The sequence below is a fragment of the Triticum urartu genome, chromosome 5A (genome assembly GCF_056163025.1).
Source record: "Triticum urartu cultivar PI428250 chromosome 5A, HENAU_Tu73, whole genome shotgun sequence".
Classification (NCBI taxonomy): domain Eukaryota; kingdom Viridiplantae; phylum Streptophyta; class Magnoliopsida; order Poales; family Poaceae; genus Triticum; species Triticum urartu.
In genome coordinates, this window is record NC_141877.1 from 524,747,324 (window position 1) to 524,769,879 (window position 22,556).

The following is a 22,556-nucleotide window of genomic DNA, read 5'->3' on the forward strand; positions in this document are numbered from 1 at the left end:
AGGACAGCAAAGAGAGCAAGAGATTAGAAATAGAGAGAAAATATGAACATAAGAGGACGCAAGCAAAGTCAATGGCAGAGCAAAAAGAACAAAAAAGAGCACCCGGACCTCCACCCCTAGGGTTGAGCCCTTCGGCCGACGCTCCCGCGGCGAAACAGGAGTAACAACTCCCGCTCCGAGAAGAGAAGAGGGGAACGAAGACGGAATCGATTTGGGGACAGGAGAGGAGCGGAACGGGGAAGATAGGAGGTTAAAAGGTGAGTGGGAGAGTTAAAAGATGACTGGGAGAAAACGGACGCCTAAAGCCCACAACCGTGGCGAAGCCCACTATCTCTAGCCAGTTACAAAAGATAATACCAAAAATCAAATACAAATAAAAAAAATAATATAGATGGTGAAAACAAACGGCTAAAGTACAAATAATAACTCACAACAGTACAAAAAAATTATCAAAAAAGTATAAATGAAAAAACAATTCATAACGGTGATGTTTTTCCCCTAAAAAATAAAGATAAGATAATGGGGCAAGTCATGTTACGGACTCGCCTCCGCATGCGACGCCGCGGCACGCCGCGTCGTCGCCTACTACGGCTCGTTCCTGGCTCGGCCTCGCCGGGATGGGGGAGGGGGGGTCCCGACCCCCCGTCCCCCCCGGCTCGGCCTCGCGCTAACGCGGCAGTGCGCTCGTTTGACAGGCGCAGTGCGGTTATTCTGTTTCCCCCCACCCCACCCCACGCACCCACACCCCTAAGATAGATAATGGGGCAAAGTCCATACAAGGAAGATGTGTCAGTACAACTATGCCCCTCGGTACGGTTCGGTGCGGGGGCAAGTCATGTTTCCCCCACCACCCACACCCCTAAAGATAGAAAACGCGGTTATTCTGTTTCCCCACGCACCCACACCCCTAAGATAAGATAATGGGGCAAGTCATGTTACGGACTCGCCTTCGCATGCGACGCCGCGGCACGCCGCGTCATCGCCTGCTACGGCTCGTTCCTGGCTCGGCCTCGCCGGGATGGGGGAGGGGGGGTCCCGACCCCCCTCCCCCCCGGCTCGGCCTCGCGCTAATGCGGCAGTGCGCTTGTTTGACAGGCGCAGTGCGGTTATTCTATTTCCCCCCACCCCACCCCACGCACCCACACCCCTAAGATAGATAATGGGGCAAAGTCCATACAAGGAAGATGTGTCAGTACAACTATGCCCCTCGGTACGGTTCGGTGCGGGGGTAAGTCATGCCATAGTACTATATTCAAACAAACAAAAAAAGAAAAAAGAAAAAATTGACAGCACAAGGACAAAAAAGTACCAGTCCAAGTTACTGGTGTAGTCAAGTACTAGATCCAAAAAAAAGTGTCGCGTCGTCGCCTGCTACGTCTCGTTCCTGGCTCGGCCTCGCCGGGATGGGGGAGGGCGGTCCCCCCTCCCCCCCTCCCAGCTCGGCCTCGCGCTAACGCGGCAGTGCGCTCGTTTAACAAGCGCAGTGCGGTTATTCTGTTTCCCCCCCACCCCACGCACCCACACCCCTAAGATAGATAATGGGGCAAAGTCCATACAAGGAAGATGTGTCAGTACAACTATTCCCCTCGGTACGGTTCGGTGCGGGGGCAAGTCATGCCACAGTACTATATTCAAACGAACAAAAAAAGAAAAAGAAAAAATTGACAGCACAAGGACAAAAAAGTACCAGTCCAAGTTACTGGTGTAGTCAAGTACTAGATCCAAAAAAACAAAAACAAAATTGACCGCCCAAGGACAGGCGCAGGCCCTGACAATGCTAGATACTTGAACTCGAGCCCGCGGGCGAATCCCTAGTAATCCGCAAAGCCGCAGGGCCTGCCGTCCAGGGCCCACAGGTCAAGAGGGAGAGAGCGAGCGCCGTGTATAAGCGCTCAGGTAAGTGTTCAGAGGAGTTCGACTGGTGAGCATCGGCTGCGCTTATAAACAAGTCTAGAGCCCCCTCGACTAGCGAGGTGGGATTAAACACATAGCTCACGCGCACGCCGTGCTGCACAGCCGCGCGAGAGAAGCTATCCGGCCCGAATACAACAACCCAGGCCGATGGCCCAACAAAGTACTTCGCCCCATTACAAAAATCCAGTAGATCACGCACGACAAAAAAATAAAAAATAAAAATAATTTAAAAAAAACTCACAAGAAAAATCAGTTAATAAACAAAAATATTGTGAAAAAGATCAAACACATCTTAATGGTAAGAAGTAAAATATATATATATAAGACTGTAAATAAAAATTTCAGAAACGAATTTACAAAAAAGTTCAACTACTACAATTCATAAGGTTCAAGTACAAAAATAAAAAGAAAGTACTGTGCAGCGAAGATTAATTTTTTTATTTTATAAAATACCAAAACTATCATTATTCATCTATAAAAAAGAAAAAAACGTGCTCCAAATTCATGTAAAAAAGTAAGAAAAAATATTATACAACAAACAAATTTGATTGGTAATTGACACCCTAAAATAGAGCAGTACTATCATTAACAGAATGTAAGTTCAGCAAACTCAATAACAAAAAAGGGTTCTAAAAAAAATCATCAGCGTATAGCACCGTCTCCGAGTTATGAACATGAAAAATATACCAGCCAAAACAAAGGATGCCCATCAGTTCAACTATAGAAAATGTTCCAGTACTAATATAAAGAATGTATAAATAAAACACTTATAATTGAGCAGAACAATAGGAAAAAACATTCCATAACTAGTTCCATACCATTCTGATAAAACCATACAATTCAACCATCTCACATGCAAATGTTTTAAAAGAAAAAATACTGCAACATAATCAACCATACACAAATCTCAAAGTCGGCGTCATTTGCCACATTTAAACCTACAACACATAAATTCTGAACGTCAGAGAGTCGTCTTCTCTCAAGAACATAACCATAACCACATCACCATCCTCAAATCCAGACTCAGCCGCAAACTCCTTCCACCCAGTACTTAGGTTGATGCAACCATCAAAGTCGATGTGGCAGGCAACATCCATCAACTGATACCCATTCTTGTCTGAAGTCTCCATCTTCAGAACACCGGAACTAGGAGCAACAATCCTGATCCTGGGTGACATTTTCTGCAAATGGACATCGGAGTACAAAACAAAATGAACACCTGACATAACTGAATTTTTACACAGATATAGGAACGATTTGCATAACAAACTAAAGTGGAAAAAAATCTGAACCAAAACAATAACACAAAACTAACTAGACATGTGAACTGACTAAACTGAAAAATATACATATCAATACACCTACAGTAAAAACATCCATTCATAAACAGATCAGGGATTATATAAAAAATGGTTTAAATACTGTTAAGTAATGAACAAATACACACAGAAATCCCTACTGTTAAAATCCAGCAAAACCAAATTAAAAAATATAGACAAGCTATTCATAAGACAAAACTGCAGATCCAGTCCATGGGTTTCGAACAGAAACCAACAAGAAAGTAGAAAACAAAACGAATAGAAACACATACCCATGATTCTTTCAAGTCACCATCCGTCAGGCGACAAACATAGGGTGTACGAAACCCATGGTTGCCGTACAGCAAACAAGAAAGTTGCCCACGCCGCTGAGTCTGAGTGAGCTCCAAACCAGACTCGTACACACAGCCGTCAGCTATGCGCGCCATCTTTACCAGGCATCCGCATGAACAATCCTCCATCGAACACACAGGAACAGAGAAAAAGGCAACAAAGAGAAGAGAGAGGAACCTAGATCTGATTCTGAGAGAATGAATAAAAGGGAGGGGGAAGACTTGGCCACACACCACACATAGATGGATAACGTTTATAGTTAGGGACACTCGCGGATTATAAAAATAATAAATAGGCAGATGGGCAGCCAGCTGGTAGGAAATAGTTATTACACAAGCCATCCAACATTTGACCGCAAATCAGTTCAACTTCAGAAAACCAAGCAGTTCAAAGGTGCACATGTCGAACATATGCAGACAAAACAACACATTCAGAGACAAAAAGAAGTTGAATTCATTTAGTCATTCGAACATCTGCTCCCTCACAACAAAAATCTTAAAAACATAATATTCACTACTTCAGTCATAACGATCAAAGAAACGACGCCATTTTGCCCTGGTGGATGGATGTGGAGCCGTGGCTGCTCTCACCCTAGCCCAACTAATGATCTGAATATGGCTCCTTCCCCTGCCCTCTGGGAAAAGAAGCTCCAATTCATTGGAGTTGCAAGTATCCATCACCTCACGCGCAAGTCGTCTATTGAACTCTGCCTCCAGTTCCTCCTCGGCAGCACGTCGCGCCATCTGCCTGCGCCTGCGCCTCCTCCTCCTCTGCTCCGCTACTGCATCCCTAACATCTATGGCGTCCCCCTCCTCCTCTGTAACCTCTCCCAGCTCAGGATCCATCTCCCTTTTCTTTGGTTGCAGCTCGTAGAATGAAACTGACAGAGGGCTCGGGCTTTATAATCAAAATGCAGAGCCATTGGTGCGGCTCCCATGTCAACGCACAGTAACAAAACTTTGACACGGCAGCAGTCCAACTACACATACGGGCATCAATTCAAAACAACAATGAAAAACACGCAACTTAATTACACAGTTTGACCAGATTACCCGAAATCGCATCTTACAGTCAGCCGCCATACACAACCTCCGCCAACGACAAAACAACATGGGAATCCGGGGTAGAAACAACTCAAAAAAGCAAAATTGACAACGCAAATCTTTTCATACAGTCCTTATATCTCTCCCTGCAACACCAATTCGAAAGTAAAACAATAGAAAAAGCAGAACAGATTTCCATGGCGGGCGTGGAAAACGACCAAGAACACAAAAACTTGTAATCATAAATTACAGATGAAAAAAATCTCAAAAAACTATAACATACCGATAATTCTCACATCAAAAACGACAAACACGACGTAAATTGAGGCCCACGAACACCACAGTAAGCACTAACGCCCAAAATCACGTCCGCCGCCAAAATGCCCACGCCGTCACCTCCGGTGACTACAGATCGCAAAACTCATCCAGCTGAGCGCGCGGACGTGCGGAACCCCTTACATGTCTCCTCTAGCAACGAATGGCCCGCAGCATCGCGCCGGGGAACGACCGGAAGCTCCACGTTGCATCCCCTGTTTCCGTCCGTCGTGCACGCAGGAAGATCAGTTCTTGTTGAAAAACACGTCAGTCCAAACTGTGAACCACGTCAGTTCAAAAAGGGTAACAGAATAATATATATACTATGAAACTACATTTCATAATGAATCTAACAATATTGGTTTGGCATTGTGAATGTTGGTATTTTTTCCTATAAGTTTGCTCAAAGTAGAGATAGTTTGACTTCGAAGAAAACTTATATGCGAACTAAAAAGGACCGGAGGAAGTATGTCTAGATACATCCATTTCTGCGACAAGTAATTCCGAACGGAAGGAGCAGCAGACAAGGGAGCCAAGGAAGAAGATAGAATTGGGCCCTATGTATGAAAGAAAAAATTATTAATTTTGTCAACCAGTGTAGCTTTTCACAAAAGATTACACCAATTCAAAATAGAAGCTTAAAAGACTTGTAGACAACACGTACCTACTCTGCATATTTAGTTGTACTATGCTATTTCGGAAGAGCTGTGAGATTGGGAAAGAGCTGGTGTAAAATATTTCAAACAGTTCTTTACTCAATATCTAATGCTTCAGTCAACACCTTGATTAAGAAAAAAATAGGGCCCCTCTGGTGTTGGGCCTGTTCGGTCGATCCAGTTGCACATGCTCATATACGTCCCTGTGGATGTGTAACGTGAAGAGTGTCATGTTGGCGGAGGATTGACTCATCATCACGGCCACATAGTACCTCATCGAGTGGAAGGATGGTCACGAGCTAACCTGGATCCTAGTGGGGGGCGATAGCCGAAAGCAGATAGCAAAGAATGTAGAGGCGGAGTATAAGGCGCCATGGTGGGAGGCCGACACGGAGGCGATGGGTGCACTAGTCGCAGACAAGGCGGTATGGGAACCGCAAACGCGAAGGGCATGCATGGGCGCATGTTGATGCCTTTGGTGACGGGGCTCAAGTGATCAAGTACGAGAGTTTTTTTGTGCATGCTCATGTAGGTGGACATAGACCATGGAAGGGTAAGGCCATGTGACGGTAAGCGCACCCTATTGGAGTAGGGTGCCTGGGCGGAGGACCCCGACAAGAAGAGGGAATTAATGGTGGTGCGACGCTCGGCCTAGCCGGCCTTGCCCTAGAGTATGGTACAATGAAGCAAAGATTTTCATAAGAGAGTAATCCAAGTAAGGGTAGGCGTCCGAGAGAGCACGGTAAGCCGACTTGACAAAGAAATACCCCCAAAAGGGAGAGATGCGAGGACACCGTGTTTGGGGACCCTACAAACGACACAAGGCCTACCGCTCAGTCCAAGCTAAAGTTTCCGGATGTAGGAATGTGTGATCGATGGGACGGGATGTTCCAAGTCCCATTTTGAATCATCGAGGTCACTAATAAAAGTCGATAGGAGCAAATAGCAAAAAAGCACGGGAAAATCGATACTAAGCGAGCTCGTACCGAGCCACAAGTCAAACCAAAAGAGAGTACCTTCTCCATCTCCTACCGAGAAGCTAGTACACATGCGGATCTCATTCTTAATTGGCTGGAGGGACTTCCAGGACTGAGATCCCTTTGCCTGTCTGGCATCGTTGTCCCATCAGTATTAAGAGGTCATCTACTCCTTGCGTCCGGGTTTATCAGGATGTAACCAAGCTTCCCATTTAAATACCGCCTCGACATAGTACCCGTTAATGGTTCTCTCTATGAACTACCAAGGTCCATTTGAAGATTGAGTGCTGGTTCGTACATACGTTGGTTATTTGTGGTGCCCATCCATCGCCTTAATCGCTTAGATAACAGAATGTTCAGTTAGCACTTGAGCATTGTGTGTCGGGTAACTGAATATGATGATCAAGATTTGTGTGGAAGAAAAAGGAAATGCGATCAGCTTTTTGTACCACCTTCCTGAGGCGCCGGTCTTTCTTCTCCTCACAAAATAGAAAGGGGAAAGAAGAAAAGGCAATCATGGACATACGTACACCTGAAAAAAATGTGATTAACATAAAGCTTCCATATGTTCATACTCTAATTAACAGCAACTCTAGTCTTCTGTATAAATATTGCTTCAACTAGCCAAGATCAAGCTATCTAACCAGCTTTGGAGCTGGAACTGCCTACGTATCATTCAAGAAGAAGCCATGAACATCGACAAATATATGTTGAGAAAAATAATCTTTTACATACTTTTTTGGATAAAATTAGCCCAAAAACATCATGAAAAGCACGGTTAGAGTATGACAAGATCAATGGCGAGCGCTTGCAAGCAAACTATACATACGAGTACGGTACTCATATACTAGTACTCTTTTGGGCTGTCCAGTCCCACATCAGGATGTATCAACTCCGGTCTTCTCAAATTGGAAACCAAGCATTAATAATCACACGTGGTCGGACAAACAACTAGAGAGAGAGAGAGAGAGAAGAACGATTCAATTTCAAATCGTTGAGGAGGGAACGCTTTTGTGGTGATGAGCTCATGATGTTTGGAGATCTCGGTCGGAACCCACATTCAAATTTCAAATTCAGAACTGGAGGCGCTAACCTTGGCAGGACCACGGCGTTGGGGATATGGGGAAACCACGGCGTAATTACACAAGAGCCATTTTATACCCGTGTAGTAGTACTCTCTCTACTCTCTAGTAGTCTCCGCCGTACCTCGTCTCCTTCGACTCCGATGACGGCCCGCCGTGGTCGTGATGCGTCTTCCTCCTCTTCTTCTTCGCGGCGGCATCGGATTTCGCGGGGATGGTGTCGGCGTAGAGCTCCGACAGCAGGCGGTGCCTCTTCCTCGCCCGCCTGTCCAGCTCCGTGGACGCCGACGCTGGAATCTCCTGGAAGACCCGCTCCTCTGCCTCGACGGAGAGGCCCTCGCAGCGCGAGCCCGCCGAACACCGCGAGGACTTGGTGGGCTCCGCCTTCGCCTCCGCCTCTCCGAGAACGCTGAGCTGCAGCAGCAGCTCCGCCGCCGCAAGCTCCGGCCCAGAGAAGAGACCCGCGAGCCAGATCCCCAACTCCAAGTCCAGGTCCAGCCCGCGGCCGACGGCGAGCGACGACATGGCTGGCTGGCGCCGGCAGACCAGTTGCTTCGCGAGAGGAGGAGCGAATCGGAATTACTTTTTTTTTTTGTTCTCGGGGGGACTCGGGGATGGGTGGGTGCGGATGAGAAGAAACGGGTTATGGGCGTGGGCTGCAAAATATTCCGTTATAAGGTTGGGTTTGATGGTTCTAATCTTTGCTTCTGTTTTTTAACCTGTAAAAATGCATAAAAAGATCATTTTTGAATCTTTAAAACGCTAGTGAAGATTTGAGGGTTTAAGGGTTCTATTAGTAATGCTCGCCGAGACGCCACCGTAGTTACGAGCCGGCTGGGTCGTCGTGTGTGCAATGTGCATACACACGTCTCTGGCTCTCTGCCAAGCGTGTGTTGCTGAATGGCCGCTGAGCAGTTTCTTATGTGGCATACAGTTTAGGATCCCGTCTAAAAAAATATTGGTCGACGTAGTATATTCAGGATGAAGTCGGACGTGAAAAATGAGAAATCGTAATTGAGCAGCCGGTGAGCAGTACAGTAACCATGCATACGCAAAGCGGTTTTAGACGAAATGCAGATACAGTAACGTAGCACATGCGGAGCCGTCGTTGTCTGAAAAAATCGGAGATGGCACCAATTTTTGTTTCCTGCAAGGAACTGCGAACTGCTGCTATATGGCGTCGGAGTCGCCGTCGCCGTCGCCTTTCCCCGCTAAGCTTTTGCTTTTGCGGTTTGCTTAGCGCGGTCGTCGAGGTCTTCGCCGGGCGCCGTACGTCTTGAACGCAAACCCGAAAGCGTGTGGGGCCTGGGCGTACGTGTAGTCCCGCATCCAAAAGCCACTTGGATCCTGTGTTCTTGTCATCTCGTGCACTCACTCCTGTGGCGGTTGCAACCGAAGCAATGTACTCCTTTTATTCATACTAGTAGAGTGCTCGTGCGTTGCTACGGGCTTTTGAAAAAGTTTGCAAGAGTTACATGTTAAATTCAACACGTACAAACAATATAACAGAAACATAATTATTTAATAACTGAACTTTATTTTTCAATGTAAATTGATAACATAAGAAAAATTAAAGACATGTCCATGTAACAAACTGAGCGATGTTCCAACTAAACATCTATTACAAAGCTATTAATATCTAAATGATGCGCTTAAGAAATTCTTGCACAATATCCGGTAAGTTTCCTTTAGCCTCATTCCCACGATGTTTTAGCAAGTATAACAAAAACTGCTTACTCAATTCATACCCATCCTGCACAAACGCATACATGTAGTTAGTATGAAAATTTCATGCCAAAGGTCTTAAAACATGTAACGGACAATACTCACTGCGCAAATCGGCTTGACCAAATCTTCACCGTTCCACCAGAGCATAAAATGAAAAACAAAATAGCCAGACAAATTCCTGTAAAACTTTAAATTAAAAATGTAAAGAATATAGTAATAACAAAAGTAAATGTTTTTGTTATGAATTCATTACCCATCTATACTCGTTGGAACATTGGACGGAAATAAACGTTGCCATTTAGATAGATCATAATTCCAACCAGGCAGCTTAATTTCAAGTGCTTCTTTGAAATCCCTTGCAAAACTTTTTAATTTCAGTGCATGCCTCAAATTTTTCTCCTCTAACGATTGTGATGTTTGAATAGGATCCATAATATATAGACGACGTGCCTCTTTGTCGATGACGTACAAAATGTATCGGCCGATGAATGCATAGGGAAATAAATCTACAACTGCAGGTATTAGAAACAACAATAAACCATGATAACAATTCACAAAATAATTTACTTACCTTGTTGCACGATGAGATGTCGTTGTCCATCTCAGGCCAGCTATCAAATAATGTTGCCAAACTCTGAATAGTTTCCTTCTCGCAAAACTTCTGACCTCGTGTTGACTCTAACATCATGGACTAAGTAAAAAAAGAAATATTGTTTCAACATGTTGATAATAATGACACATAGAATGAAGAGTTAAGATAATTTACACAAAATCGTAGATCCATGTAGTGCACAGGAGGGTATGTGAACAATACTCCCTCATCACATGCCAGCATACGCACGGCTGTGTTGAAGCAGTCATTGTCCATGGTCTGCTCCATGTTAAGTATGCACTGAAGTTTCTTAAGACTTAAGCCCATTGGATCAGGTGTTGAGCTCCGGACCCATACCTTACTATAAATTGGATTATAAGAAGAATAATATTATAAATCCGCACATTAAATATTGATGCATGATACTTACTCCAAACACCCAGCATCATCGATAGACATGATGTAGTTGCAGAGGCCGGCAAGTAATTCACGTTGGTCCCTGGGTATGATAGTGATTGGGGCAGGACGTTTGTCTTTGACTACGTCAGATGGATTCTCCAGGATCTCGATATCAGAATTAGCTAAAGTTTCTTCATCGTCAGGTTGATGGTATATGGGATCTCCTTTTAGCTTATTCAGCTCTGAATCGAGCAAAATGACAGCCAATTTTTTCCTAAAATGTTTCATATCCTCCTACAAAATATATATAAAATAAATTTATATAATATTTTGAGATAAAATAATGAGATAATGTATAAAAATGGAATACCTAGGTGAACGTGTCTGATAGTCCATGTGATGTCCAGTATTCCATATAATTTAACATGAACAGTCCACATGATACGCTATAATATTATAAAAAAATCCTTTACAATACCGCACAGATAAATCAAATAAACAAACCATTGTAACATGTGCTTACCCATCGGTTTGTATTGCCTCATGAAACTGCTCTACAACCGTCTATTTTGTAACATTAAGATCGGGCCACTTATGACCTCTGATAAACTCCGGATTATGCTCTACAAGTTTTAGACACTTCTCAAGTCCTAGTAACTATTTTATATATGAGAAATATTAGGAAACAAGGCAAACAAAACATATGTTAAGATGAGTAAAAAATATATACTTACCGTAGTAGCAAGGTCATTGCGTTTGACCCGAGAACCAAGTGAGTCCAATACTTGAATCTCTTGTTTTTTGGCATTGGCGACTGCTAGATACCAATGGTAGCCCGGCATGTTAATCGGAATGAATAACTGGTGTAAATATCATACAAGTCACGATTGCAATTAGATATAAATATTAATAATTCATTATAACTATGAATTAAATAAAAACAATCCATAATTATATGCATGGAAAACGAGACAAAAACTAACCATATCTTGTTGTAGGTAAGTATTGACATGATGCACGATGCGGTGATATTTTGATGGGTCTATGCCTCTTTCCACGTCTTCTTTTAACTGGCCAGATACAAACGTGCTAACAATTTCTACCTTTTCGCCCGCCCTGACTTTTAGATGGTCGCGAGCAAGCATGCAATATATGTAAGCATTTATCACATGTAATCAACATTTACATTATATTTACAATTTATGAAATTATATTTTGTTCAAATTATTAATTACAAAGTTTGTGCATTTGGTCTTACACCGTCATGTAAGAACATATCATCTTTCATAAGGCATTCCAAATCATCGGTTGATAACAAGGCATCTCCAATGTCCACAAACTGGGTATTCTTGGGGGCAGACTTGATTGATTCGATGACTGTAATATCTCTAAGGGTACAAACATAGTCTGTCGAATTCATAAAAAAGTGAGCCAACTTAGCAATCAAAATGAGCAAAATTAGTTGAATACAAAAGGAAATATCACAAAAAAATGATAATGATATAAAAAAACCTTGTGGGAGAACATGTAAATTGGCATCTTTTTTGGTTTGTTATGACATATAACCTCGTCGACATTTTTATGTTGTGAATTTTCGTCCCCTTTCAGCGACATCGCATCCGAACCATCAATGTATTCTTTCCGTGCATCTCCAAAGTCCATATCCATGACTTCTGTATTCTGAAATAACAAAAATACAAAATTAGACCTTCTGTATTATCATCTATAAGATACGTACAAAGGAAGTTTAGCTATACGCACCTCTTCTCGTGGTGTTTCGGCGTGGTCTGTCATCGTTGCATCAGTGCGTATGTCGGAACCCATCAATTTATATCTATGCTAAAATATAATTAATAATTTTTACTGCATCATAATATTATTTAAAATATATAATAAAAATGAATGTGAAACCAACACAAATGTTTTATCTGCTAAAAAAGGCATTTGATTTTATTAGAAAAATAAATATTAAAAATCATTTTACTAACACAACATTTTGGGGAAAACAACAAACTATAATGTTTATATATAAGTAAGTAGGGGTCTGAAATTGCTTAAATTATTTTTAATTAATTGTATAGCATAGCGAAAATTGTCAAAAAAAAACTAAAACAAACAAACCAACATTAACAAAGTATATTCGGGAAAAACAACTAAATATAATGTTCTTATATAAATAAGTAATCATTTGAAAATTATTTAAATTATTTATGTAGGCTGTGGAAATCTGTCCAACAAAAGAAAGTAAAACATGCAAACAAACCTTCTTTAACAAAGTATATTTGTGTTTTCTATTATTTACCCCCTCTTATTTTTATTGTGATGGCCTTGGTTTATTTAATAAGTATAAAAAAGTATATTAGTATGAACCATGTATATTATTATACACATTTATTGATTTTGTGAGGTATGTATATTTATTGATTTTGTGAGGTATATATATATATGCACAGTTGATTTTTATCCACAGTATTACACAGGGCCAGAACAAGCTGGGCCAGGCCCAGCACAAGTGCATCACAGGCGACGGCCCACCTCCCCACCCGACGGTACACCTCCCTCGCGCGACGGCCCACCTCCCCAGCGCGACGGCACACCTCCCCCGCCTCCCGCATAACTCGTGGCCACCTACCCCGCCCCATTCACCTTATCCCATTCACTCCTCACTCCACTCACTTCAACTACCCCTTTCCCCTCTGCCGCGCGCGTCGACGAGCTGCCGGCCGCGCTCCTCCGCCTGCTCATGCCGCATCAGTCCCTCCCCTCTCCTCTCAATTCACTCGCCAGTCGCACATCTAACCCGCTCACCTCCCCCAGCCGCATCGTCGCGAACGTCGCGGAGCTCGCCACCACCACGACTCCGCCAGCCGACTACCGCACCACTCTCCGGCGACCCGTGTGCGACAGATGTTGACGACCACGGGCACATCGACCAGGCGCGGGTGTTGGATCTGGTCGCCGTTCGGATCCGCGGCGGTGCTGGTCTCCGGCGAGTTCCTTGCTCAGATCCGAAGCGGGGGGCCTCGATCTGCAACGCCAGAAGCCCCGGTACGCCGATCCAAACCATTTCCTCCTCTACTTCTTCCATTTGTTGCTTCCCTAACCTGATCTCATCCTCGCTGTTCTAACGAGGCACCGTGGCACGGCCGCACATGGAGGGCCAGGGCGAAGACACGGCCACGGTGGTGCAGCCTGTGGTCCACATCGCCGGCAAGAAGAACCACCACGAGGTCGGGGCCACGGTGGTGCATCCTATGGTCTTCATCGTCTACCACTCCGCCGTCTTCGGCAACCCCCACCACTTCTGCGTCCACATGTCCTTCAAGGGCCGCACCGTCCTGGTTCGCATCCAAACCCCTCCTCCCTCTCCCCGCTTAGCTCTCCTTGTTCTTGTTGGGGGAATCCGACTGACTGGCTCTTCGCTGGTGCCCAGTTCGACTGCGGCATCCACCCGGCCTACTCCGGCATGGCGGCGCTGCCCTACTTCGACGAGATCGACCCCTCCGCCATCGACGTCCTCCTAGTCACCCAGTAAGCAACCGCGCCTCCATCCCCACCTGCGCATATCTGCGTTCCTAATGCCTAATTTCCGGCCTTGGATTGGAATTGCAGCTTCCACTTGGACCACGCCGCCTCGCTGCCCTACTTCCTCGAGAAGGTAGGTAGGTAATACGCGTCGGAGGTCGATGTTGTTATGCTGTTTGGTACCTGAATTTGCTCTATTTTTGTTTGCAGACGACGTTCAAGGGCCGCGTGTTCATGACCCATGCCACCAAGGCCATCTACAGGCTGCTGCTCTCGGATTACGCCAAGGTCAGCAAGGTGTCGGTGGAGGACATGCTGTTTGACGAGCAGGACATTAACTCCACCTTGGCAAATATTCTCCACCACCTTGAATTCGTCCGTGCGTCAAACCTCCATGTACATTGGACTTGAGATACACCATGAGCACCGTTGCTACTCCCAGACTCCATGTGACTCCACCTGCAACTGTAGTCCCTTCTCGTCTTCTTCACAGTCAATACTTGAGCAAAATTAAGTTCCTCATTACTCTACTTTGTGCTTCCAACTTCCGGAGTTTCCGTTCAACGCCATCACACATCGATAACTGTTTGTGTGAAAGTGAACAACTCACATATTGGATGCCACATATAAGAGTTACCCGAACTCAACGTCATCACTCTCCTTAACTGTATGTCTGAAACTTCAAAGAATTTCACCGTCACCCTGTGTCACCTTGAGTCAAATCCGCAGTTGTCTCATCTTTTTTTTCCCGGATAGTCTCTGGCATGTCCCACAGCTATAGCACTCCGCCTCCTTCTGTACTTGTCATCCGCACTTTGCCATGTGCACCGAACACCGCAGAATATACGGCCATGTACTCTCTCAGCTTTTGACAATTTCAGACTCTCCGCCACTTTCTCAGATTCTCCATGGTCAACTCCTGTCCATCTTCCGGCACCGATAGACCCAGTCACCAACTTGAATCCGGTACTCGTCAACACTGCTTCAGCACCCCTGCACAATTTGTCTGACCACATGTCTGACCACCAGTGCCTTGGCCTGTCGTTGTGTCCCGTGCTTACCGCACGCCTCTCCGCTATCACCGCGTCGAGCCTCTACTGTCCTGGTCGAGTCTCCTGGGTAGCTAGCCCCCACTATCTCAACCCCCACTGCAGAGAACCACCAATCATCACCGATCGATGCCGAGTATCACGCATCCATCAGACCACTGGTACCCAGTCTGAAATCACGTGTCTCTCGCTATCCCGCTGAAATAGGCTTCGACTCTCTGTTAACTTACGCCGTAGCCCCTCCATTAGCACAGAGTGAAGTCTTCCACCAAACCTCAGCTCCACCTTCAACATGACTCCATGTAGCTGCGCCATGCTACCCCGCGCCCTGTCGACTTCAAGCACTCTCATGTGTGCACCATCTTGAATCAACCCCGCGCCATAGTCTGTTGAAGCCGCACAAGCCCTCAGACCTGCACCACGTGTATCCACGCCCCAGAAGTTGGCCACCATCAGCATCATGCTCTTATGTCATCGTCGCCGAAATCACCGCCGTCTTCTGCTTTGACCGACATCCCTGCCGATCCATCAGACTGTCCAGTCCGACCTAGCCGAAATTATCCGACTGCACCATGCTCCACCCTGCGTCGTGTCCGCCTCGCACATCTGTGCATTGCCTTGACGCCCTGTGTATGCATAATCCCTGTCACGACGCACTTCAGGCTCCCAAATCATCTTCCGCGAATTTTCATCCACATGATACTTTCATCTTAGCTGTCCTGGCTTCTGCAACACCTTCAAACGTCACTGCTATGCTGACCAAGCTACGCCACTCCTGCCGTAAAATCCAACCAGGAAATATCCTTTGGTCTTCACGTGGTGGTGCTTCTCTTGGCACAATCTCCTACGCTTGATGTTGCTTTTCCAGCCAACGTACTGCTACCAGATGCAAAGCTACCCAGGTGGTTTGTTTCCCTTCGCTGATTAATTTGCTTCCAGCCTCCACGTACGTGTTTTTTTTTTCACGAACAAATCTCAACCAGCACATCGACCTGCTCAGCCCTTGCGCTCGCTACGGCATACACAGGTGACATGAATCCAACTGCCCAGCGCCTGGGCTTGGCCCGCTTGCCCTGCCTGCTCTGCCTGCTTCCCAGCCCACCAGCCGGCCTTGCCAGCCTGGGCCTCGCCTTGAGCCAGCTCTCGCTCACGCACCAACCCACGCACGAGCCGCACCGGTCCCGCTGCACGTCATCCGTCGAGAACTTGCACAATTCCGCTGTAGCCGTACGGTAGGTCGCCTGCTGCTCCTTCCGATTGCTCCTGCCTTGAACCATCAACAATTCGATCGCTTCGGTTGCTCCTTGCTACCGCGCCCTGGGCCATCCGATACGCGCCCCGCGCACGCGTCTCCTGCGCGCTTCGACTCGCATCCGATCCCGATTCGCCGATGCATGTTTCCACAACCACGATCTTGTCTGGCCGTCTTCCTCTAAATCAACGAACCACGACCTTTTCGAACCTTGCTCACGATACCACTTGTTAGAATAAATCCGAGGCGCTTCGTCGATCTACCGAGGACCAAGCAATCACACAAGCACGACACCGAAATTTGTTAACGAGGTTCACCGATATGGCTACATCCCTGGGGCCTGACTACGGGCGCTCCTCCCCGTGACACCGTCACAATACCGCACCCCGGCCATCCGGGCGCCGGCACACGCCGCCGGCTCCCCCTTGCACGCCTGTACTATTATGTTGGCATAGGTTACATCGTGTGTCTACCCCCGCTATATATGAGAGGCCTAGGATACAAGTGTCCTACTTGGACACGACTCTACATCCTATGTAAACACAATAGTATAGGCGTGCAAGGGGGAGCCGGCGGCGTGTGCCAGCGCCCGGATGGCCGGGGTGCGGTATTGTGACGGTGTCACGGGGAGGAGCGCCCGTAGTCAGGCCCCGGGGATGTAGCCATATCGGTGAACCTCGTTAACAAATCTCGGTGTCGTGCTTGTGTGATTGCTTGGTCCTCGGTAGATCGACAAAGCGCCTCGAATTTATTCTAACAATCATCCGTTCCATGGACAAGATCGAGGTATAGTACCTTATTTTCGCTTATCTCGTTGTTTCCGGCATGTGTAAATGTGAACGACTTGATCCATTTGGTTTGGTATGAATTGCCTATAGCCAATACGATGATGATTGATAAAGCCTGGTCGGTAGAAAACTGGAAACACTATATTTAGAGGAGAAAAAGAACATAAAAAGATACTACTCCCCCCTGTCTCTGAAAAGAAGGCATATAAATGTTGTCCGAAGTCAAATGGTGCATAGTTTGATCATGTTTGTAGGAAAATTCATCAACAACTACAATACTAAATAGATATAATAAGAAAATATATTTTTGTTGCGTATCCAATGATATTAATTTGGTATCGTAGTTCTTGATAGTTTTTCCTACAAATTCAGTCAAACTCTGTTCTTTAGGTAGATGGAGTTGTTGCCTACATATATATTACATGCTTGGGTAATATTTTAAAGTGAACTTAGATTCAGTCCCCCCCCCATCTAGCTAGCTCCTGCTTCCTGCCTTTGGAGCACTTATGTGTCAGTATTAATTCTGAATTGTCAAAACATTTAAAAGTCGCTGTGCTGTTGGTAAAATTAAGATTTAAGAACCCTATATTATCTGGGCATTGCTTCCAAATAGCAGGATTTTTTACCTTTACAGCTGAGGCCTGATTCTGCTTGTGAGGATTGAAAGTCCACAGGGAGAATGGACATTGTATTAATATATAATTGTGATGTAGGTCATAGACTTCCACCAGACACTTGAAGTTAATGGCATACGCTTCTGGTGCTATACTACTGGCCATGTACTTGGTGCTGCCATGTTCATGGTGGATATTGCCGGTGTTCGCATTCTTTACACCGGTGACTACTCCTGTGAAGAAGACCGGCACCTGAAAGCTGCTGAGATCCCCCAGTTCTCCCCTGATATTTGCATTATTGAGTCAACTTATAGCGTGCAGCAACACCAACCCCGCCATGTCAGAGAAAAGCGCTTCACTGATGCCATCCACAACACTGTTTCTCAAGGGGGGCGTGTTCTTATCCCGGCATATGCTCTTGGTAGAGCACAGGAACTGTTGCTTATCCTGGATGAGTATTGGTCTAACCACCCAGAGCTCAATAAGATTCCATATTAGAAAAGGTACGCCGATCTGCAACGCCAGAAGCCCCGGTACGCCGATCCGAACCATTTCCTCCTATACTTCTTGCATTTGTTGCTTCCCTAACCTGATCTCATCCTCGCTGTTCTATCGAGGCGTCGTGGCACGGCCGCACATGGAGGGCCAGGGCGAAGACACGGCCACGGTGGTGCAGCCTGTGGTCCACATCGCCGGCAAGAAGAACCACCACGAGGTCGGGTCACACTGGTGCAGCCTTTGGTCTTCATCGTCTACCACTCCGCCGTCTTCGGCAACCCCCACCACTTCCGCGTCAAGGTGAGACAAACGGCCCCTCCCCCTTGCCCAGTACCCGCGAATGGACTACGGTCCGCGTTTTGCTGTAATTTGTGGCTAGCTATGTGAGCGTGTACTGCTACTATTAGTATTAGGACAAGAGAGAGGGAGAGGTAGAGGGAGATATACAAATGTATGTGCTAGCTATTGTGAGCGTGTACTGCTACTATTAGCTTTAGGAGAAGAGAGAGGGAGAGGTAGAGGGAGATAGACAAATGTATGTGCTAGCTAATGTGAGCGTGTACTGCTACTATTAGCTTTAGGATAAGTGCTGTGGACGGCGACAAACTTTGGACGATACACACACGATGGTTAAAAATGGCAAGTCGCCGTCCACAGGTATGAGCTACGTATAGGAGAACAAGGATAAGCAAGGTCTGTGTGATTTTCTGTGACTGATATAAATTGCAAGAGTGCTAATTTACATATTGTTGTAAACTTGATATTATCAAATATCTCGCTAATACAGTAAATGAGGACATGTTTGATTATTTTTCTCCTGTATTCTCCATGCAATAGTTCTTATTTAGAAACCAGATAGACACAATACTATCTGGATTTTTTGTAGAGTATGCAATCATATTTAATCAATACAATGTTTTTGCTGATTGGTTAACTCCAATGATTGTATTTGTTCATCCAAACAAAATGTGGTCCTATCAGAAATAGAAAAATGCAATGTTTGCAGCACTACATATTTCTGTATATATTCTGTCATATTGTGTTTTGTGAGGGTAAAATTAGGAAGCACTGCCATTAATAAATTTGGCTTTATGAATACTTTTAAACTATTGCATCGAAGCATTATGTCTCATGCAATTTCTATTACATGTAATGATTTAATATTATGACTCTGATGATATCTATCTTCAGAAGATGATTAAATTTGTTTGTTTTCTGGCATGTTGAAAGACTTAAGAAGTTAATCGTTTGTTTTTCTGGCTCAAATATATTTATTAGATTTCATTAAAAAGTTAGGCAATCAACTATGGTCATAACTTAAACAGTTAGGTGTATGCCACACTTGCGATGTCCAGAATAGACTGTTAGCCTATAATATCTGAAATAACTGTTTGTATTCAGTTGTAGCCCATCTAATAGGACTGCTTGATTAGATCTAAAATCAATTGTATTGGCTATGATATTTTTCTAACCTGCCACTATCTCCAATGGTGTTCTTTTTTTGGATTTTGATGGTATGCCTGACCAAAGCATGATCCTAATCTAGTAACTGTTGCCCTTTTACAGAATACAAAGATCCAGAAATTTTTCACATACCTAGAGGACCTCGCCTTCTTGGTGCTCCTTGCTTACATAAGGTACTCCTAGGGAATTGGTGCTCCAAGTATGGGTATTATGATCCTTTGCTATCTGTGATGGGCGAAGGGAGAGTAAGGAGGGGGGTGAGGGATGGCAGAGGAGGTTAACATATATAGGTAGGCCATGCAGGGGAAGGCTGAGTAGCAGATATATTTCCAGTTTTACCATATATACTTACGTATGTTGTAGATATATTTCCTTTTTTTCATCAAACACACCTCATAATAAATTAGAAAAGATGTCAGAAATCAGAACTTACTGAACAATTAAATTGTTGTATTAATTAAATAAACAACTTATCATGGCAGATAATTTACTGATTGCATGCCATATAAAAACAAAAAGTCTTATTTGTCTATTTAAATATTGATTCTATTTTTATTATTGTTCAGTTTGAATAGGTAAACATGACTTTTCATACGGTTAAATCAAGTTAAATAAACATTAAAATAATCTAAAATGTTTTGTTTCTGAAAGATGGCAATTAACAACCTTCTATTTTTGTTGTATGCACAATCAAAACACAGATGCACCAAATGCATCATCAACCTGTTACAACGTCAACATCGACTGGGTACAAGCGGCCGTAGGTCACAAGGGGGCGTGGAACTGTTGCAGACCATTTGTGACAGAGCATAATCCAGCGACTTTGCCCAGCTCGGTACATCCTCTACACGACTACATGGTAGCAACTTGAAGAAAATTATTCCTTTTTTTGCTTCCAAGACCTGATATCCTCCTCGATGATGTATCGAGGTGCCGTGACCCGGCCTCAAAGGCAGGGCCTGGGCGAAGAGGTATCCCCGACGGCCAAGACAAGGCCACGGTGGTGAAGACTGTGGTGAGACAGAGCTGACTCCAGCGAATTTGACCAGCCAGGTACATCCTCTACACGACTAAACGGTATCAACTTGATCAAAAATTGACTTGTTTAGTATAGTAGCTTAGTAGTAGTATTGTCAGTGGTCTTGTTTATGTCGAACAATCACTGAACCGGATATGCAGGCCTGGGATAATATATGTGGGGGTCTCGATATTGTTAGTGGACTTGTATATGTTAAGCTTGATGATAAATGCACAAATTGTGTAAGACAAACAGATTGTTTGCTTTGTTAAAATCTCATTGAGGTGCAAAGCAAGATGCATCGTTGTCTTGGTTTGCTAGGATCCAATTAGCCAACCCAAATTCCATATATAAAACATTAGCAGGATAGTCTGTTTAGTAATAAGAGCCATAGAGTTAATTGTTTTCCAAATAATTTATAACAAACACTATGAATTTAATTAAATGAGAACTAAAACCTAAATTGCTTGATGATTTCCTCATTTGAAATATTAAAATTGCTAAGATCAATTATGGCATAATCGCATTTTTTAATAATAACAATGGCGTCAATCAAATTTATAATTTCAAATGTATCTGGCTGTTGAATATCGGTCTCTTTTTTTAATCAAAATTCTTATACTTTGGTGTCGTGGTGGCTATTTGATTTCCCTGTACAAATGTCTGTTTTCAGTGCAAATGTGTCCCTTGATCAACTAAACTGGGTGAATGTAAAATCATGGGGAGCCTTGAAGCCTTCTAATGTAAGAGTATGCTCAACTCAATTTTGATAAGTGAGTCCATTACATCATTCTAATAGGGTCAAGTTACACTTTAATCTGCAGGCAAATAATGCTGGAAATGATCGTTGGATTTCAATAACACTTGAACATGAGGTACATAGGTTCCATCACTCTATAAATATGTAAAATTTATAAAGAACATGTTTGTATAAATGTAAGAGTAATTTTGAACATTATCTTGTTTAATACATGTTGAATTTTTCTTGAATGCATGATGAACATATTTCAAAAGACATATACAATTTTTTAATAGGCATGACAACATTTAAAAAATAAGTTGAGTAGTTTTTTATTCGGCGGGAAAAGACATGAATTTGGGAAAAGCATAAAAATAAACCTTCTGCGGGCCCATAAGAGTGCCATACATTAGAATAAAAAATAAGGCAAACACTTGAAGAGGTAAATAGCAACATGATAAATAGACATCTAGCTCACAAATAGGATTCGTTTTCGTTCAATATACTTAGTCAAAGATGATATATATATATATATATATATATATATATATATATATATATATGTCTGGCTCTAACATACCTACTATTTTAGTTTTAGGTTTTATCTATATGTACTGATCAATAAGAAAATCCATTGGTGACACTAATTTTTGTTTTCTATCCAGGAACACATAAAAGATAATCAGCGTTTATTTGCAAGGATGGAATTGAAGGAATCGGCGAGAGAGGCAGATAAAGGAGAACTTGGAACTTATATAATATATGCAAGGTACGTGCCGTATGACAATCATATTTTTATTGACTACTCGCTAGCTGGAATGTGTTTTTTACTACGAAGAAAACCTCGTATAGTATAGCAGTGCGTGTATGGATGGAGTTATACTATACGAGGTAGTATATGTTGCGAGGCACTGAATATCTGAAAACATCACCTGCCGGTGTATGAGTACGTTGTGAACCTATCATGGTCTAACACAAAAGTATTCCGGTGCACCTGGAGCACCAAACCTGGTCCAAACTAATATGGCCTTCTTCCCGTAAAATTTTGATGGATGGAAGGATAGATATATAACCAACAAAGCTAGGGGATGCTGTTGGGGAACGTAGTAATTTCATAAATTTTCCTACGCACACGCAAGATTATGGTGATGCATAGCAACAAGAGGGAAGAGTGTGATCTACGTACCCTTGTAGATCGACAACAGAAGCGTTTGGTTGATGTAGTCGTACGTCTTCACGGCCCGACCGATC

General features: G+C 44.0%; 3 protein-coding genes across 3 annotated transcripts; 1 reads left to right on the top strand and 2 right to left on the bottom strand.

The window, feature by feature from the left end:
* Positions 1-7,457: 7,457 nt before the first annotated feature.
* On the bottom strand, positions 7,458-8,292 carry LOC147972462 (uncharacterized). Its single transcript, XM_087523076.1, has one exon. It carries the CDS (start codon positions 8,162-8,164, stop codon positions 7,745-7,747), a length of 420 nt encoding a protein of 139 aa, XP_087379202.1. The 5' UTR covers positions 8,165-8,292; the 3' UTR covers positions 7,458-7,744.
* Positions 8,293-9,278: 986 nt separating this feature from the next.
* Positions 9,279-11,909, bottom strand: LOC147972463 (uncharacterized). The gene is made up of 12 exons (XM_087523077.1): positions 11,871-11,909; positions 11,618-11,765; positions 11,342-11,528; positions 11,093-11,218; positions 10,882-11,015; positions 10,729-10,804; positions 10,390-10,652; positions 10,134-10,320; positions 9,935-10,058; positions 9,621-9,873; positions 9,470-9,545; positions 9,279-9,392 (listed from the first exon to the last, which is right to left on the bottom strand). Exons 7-12 carry the CDS (start codon positions 10,644-10,646, stop codon positions 9,279-9,281), a joined length of 1,011 nt encoding a protein of 336 aa, XP_087379203.1. The 5' UTR covers positions 10,647-10,652; positions 10,729-10,804; positions 10,882-11,015; positions 11,093-11,218; positions 11,342-11,528; positions 11,618-11,765; positions 11,871-11,909.
* A 2,208-nt stretch (positions 11,910-14,117) lies between these two features.
* LOC147972464 (cleavage and polyadenylation specificity factor subunit 3-I-like) lies at positions 14,118-22,345 on the top strand. Its single transcript, XM_087523078.1, has 8 exons — positions 14,118-14,216; positions 16,944-16,970; positions 17,686-18,384; positions 20,250-20,383; positions 20,479-20,601; positions 21,240-21,309; positions 21,391-21,441; positions 21,971-22,345. The coding sequence occupies exons 1-3, from the start codon at positions 14,118-14,120 to the stop codon at positions 18,082-18,084; spliced, it is 525 nt and encodes a 174-aa protein (XP_087379204.1). The 3' UTR covers positions 18,085-18,384; positions 20,250-20,383; positions 20,479-20,601; positions 21,240-21,309; positions 21,391-21,441; positions 21,971-22,345.
* Positions 22,346-22,556: the final 211 nt, after the last annotated feature.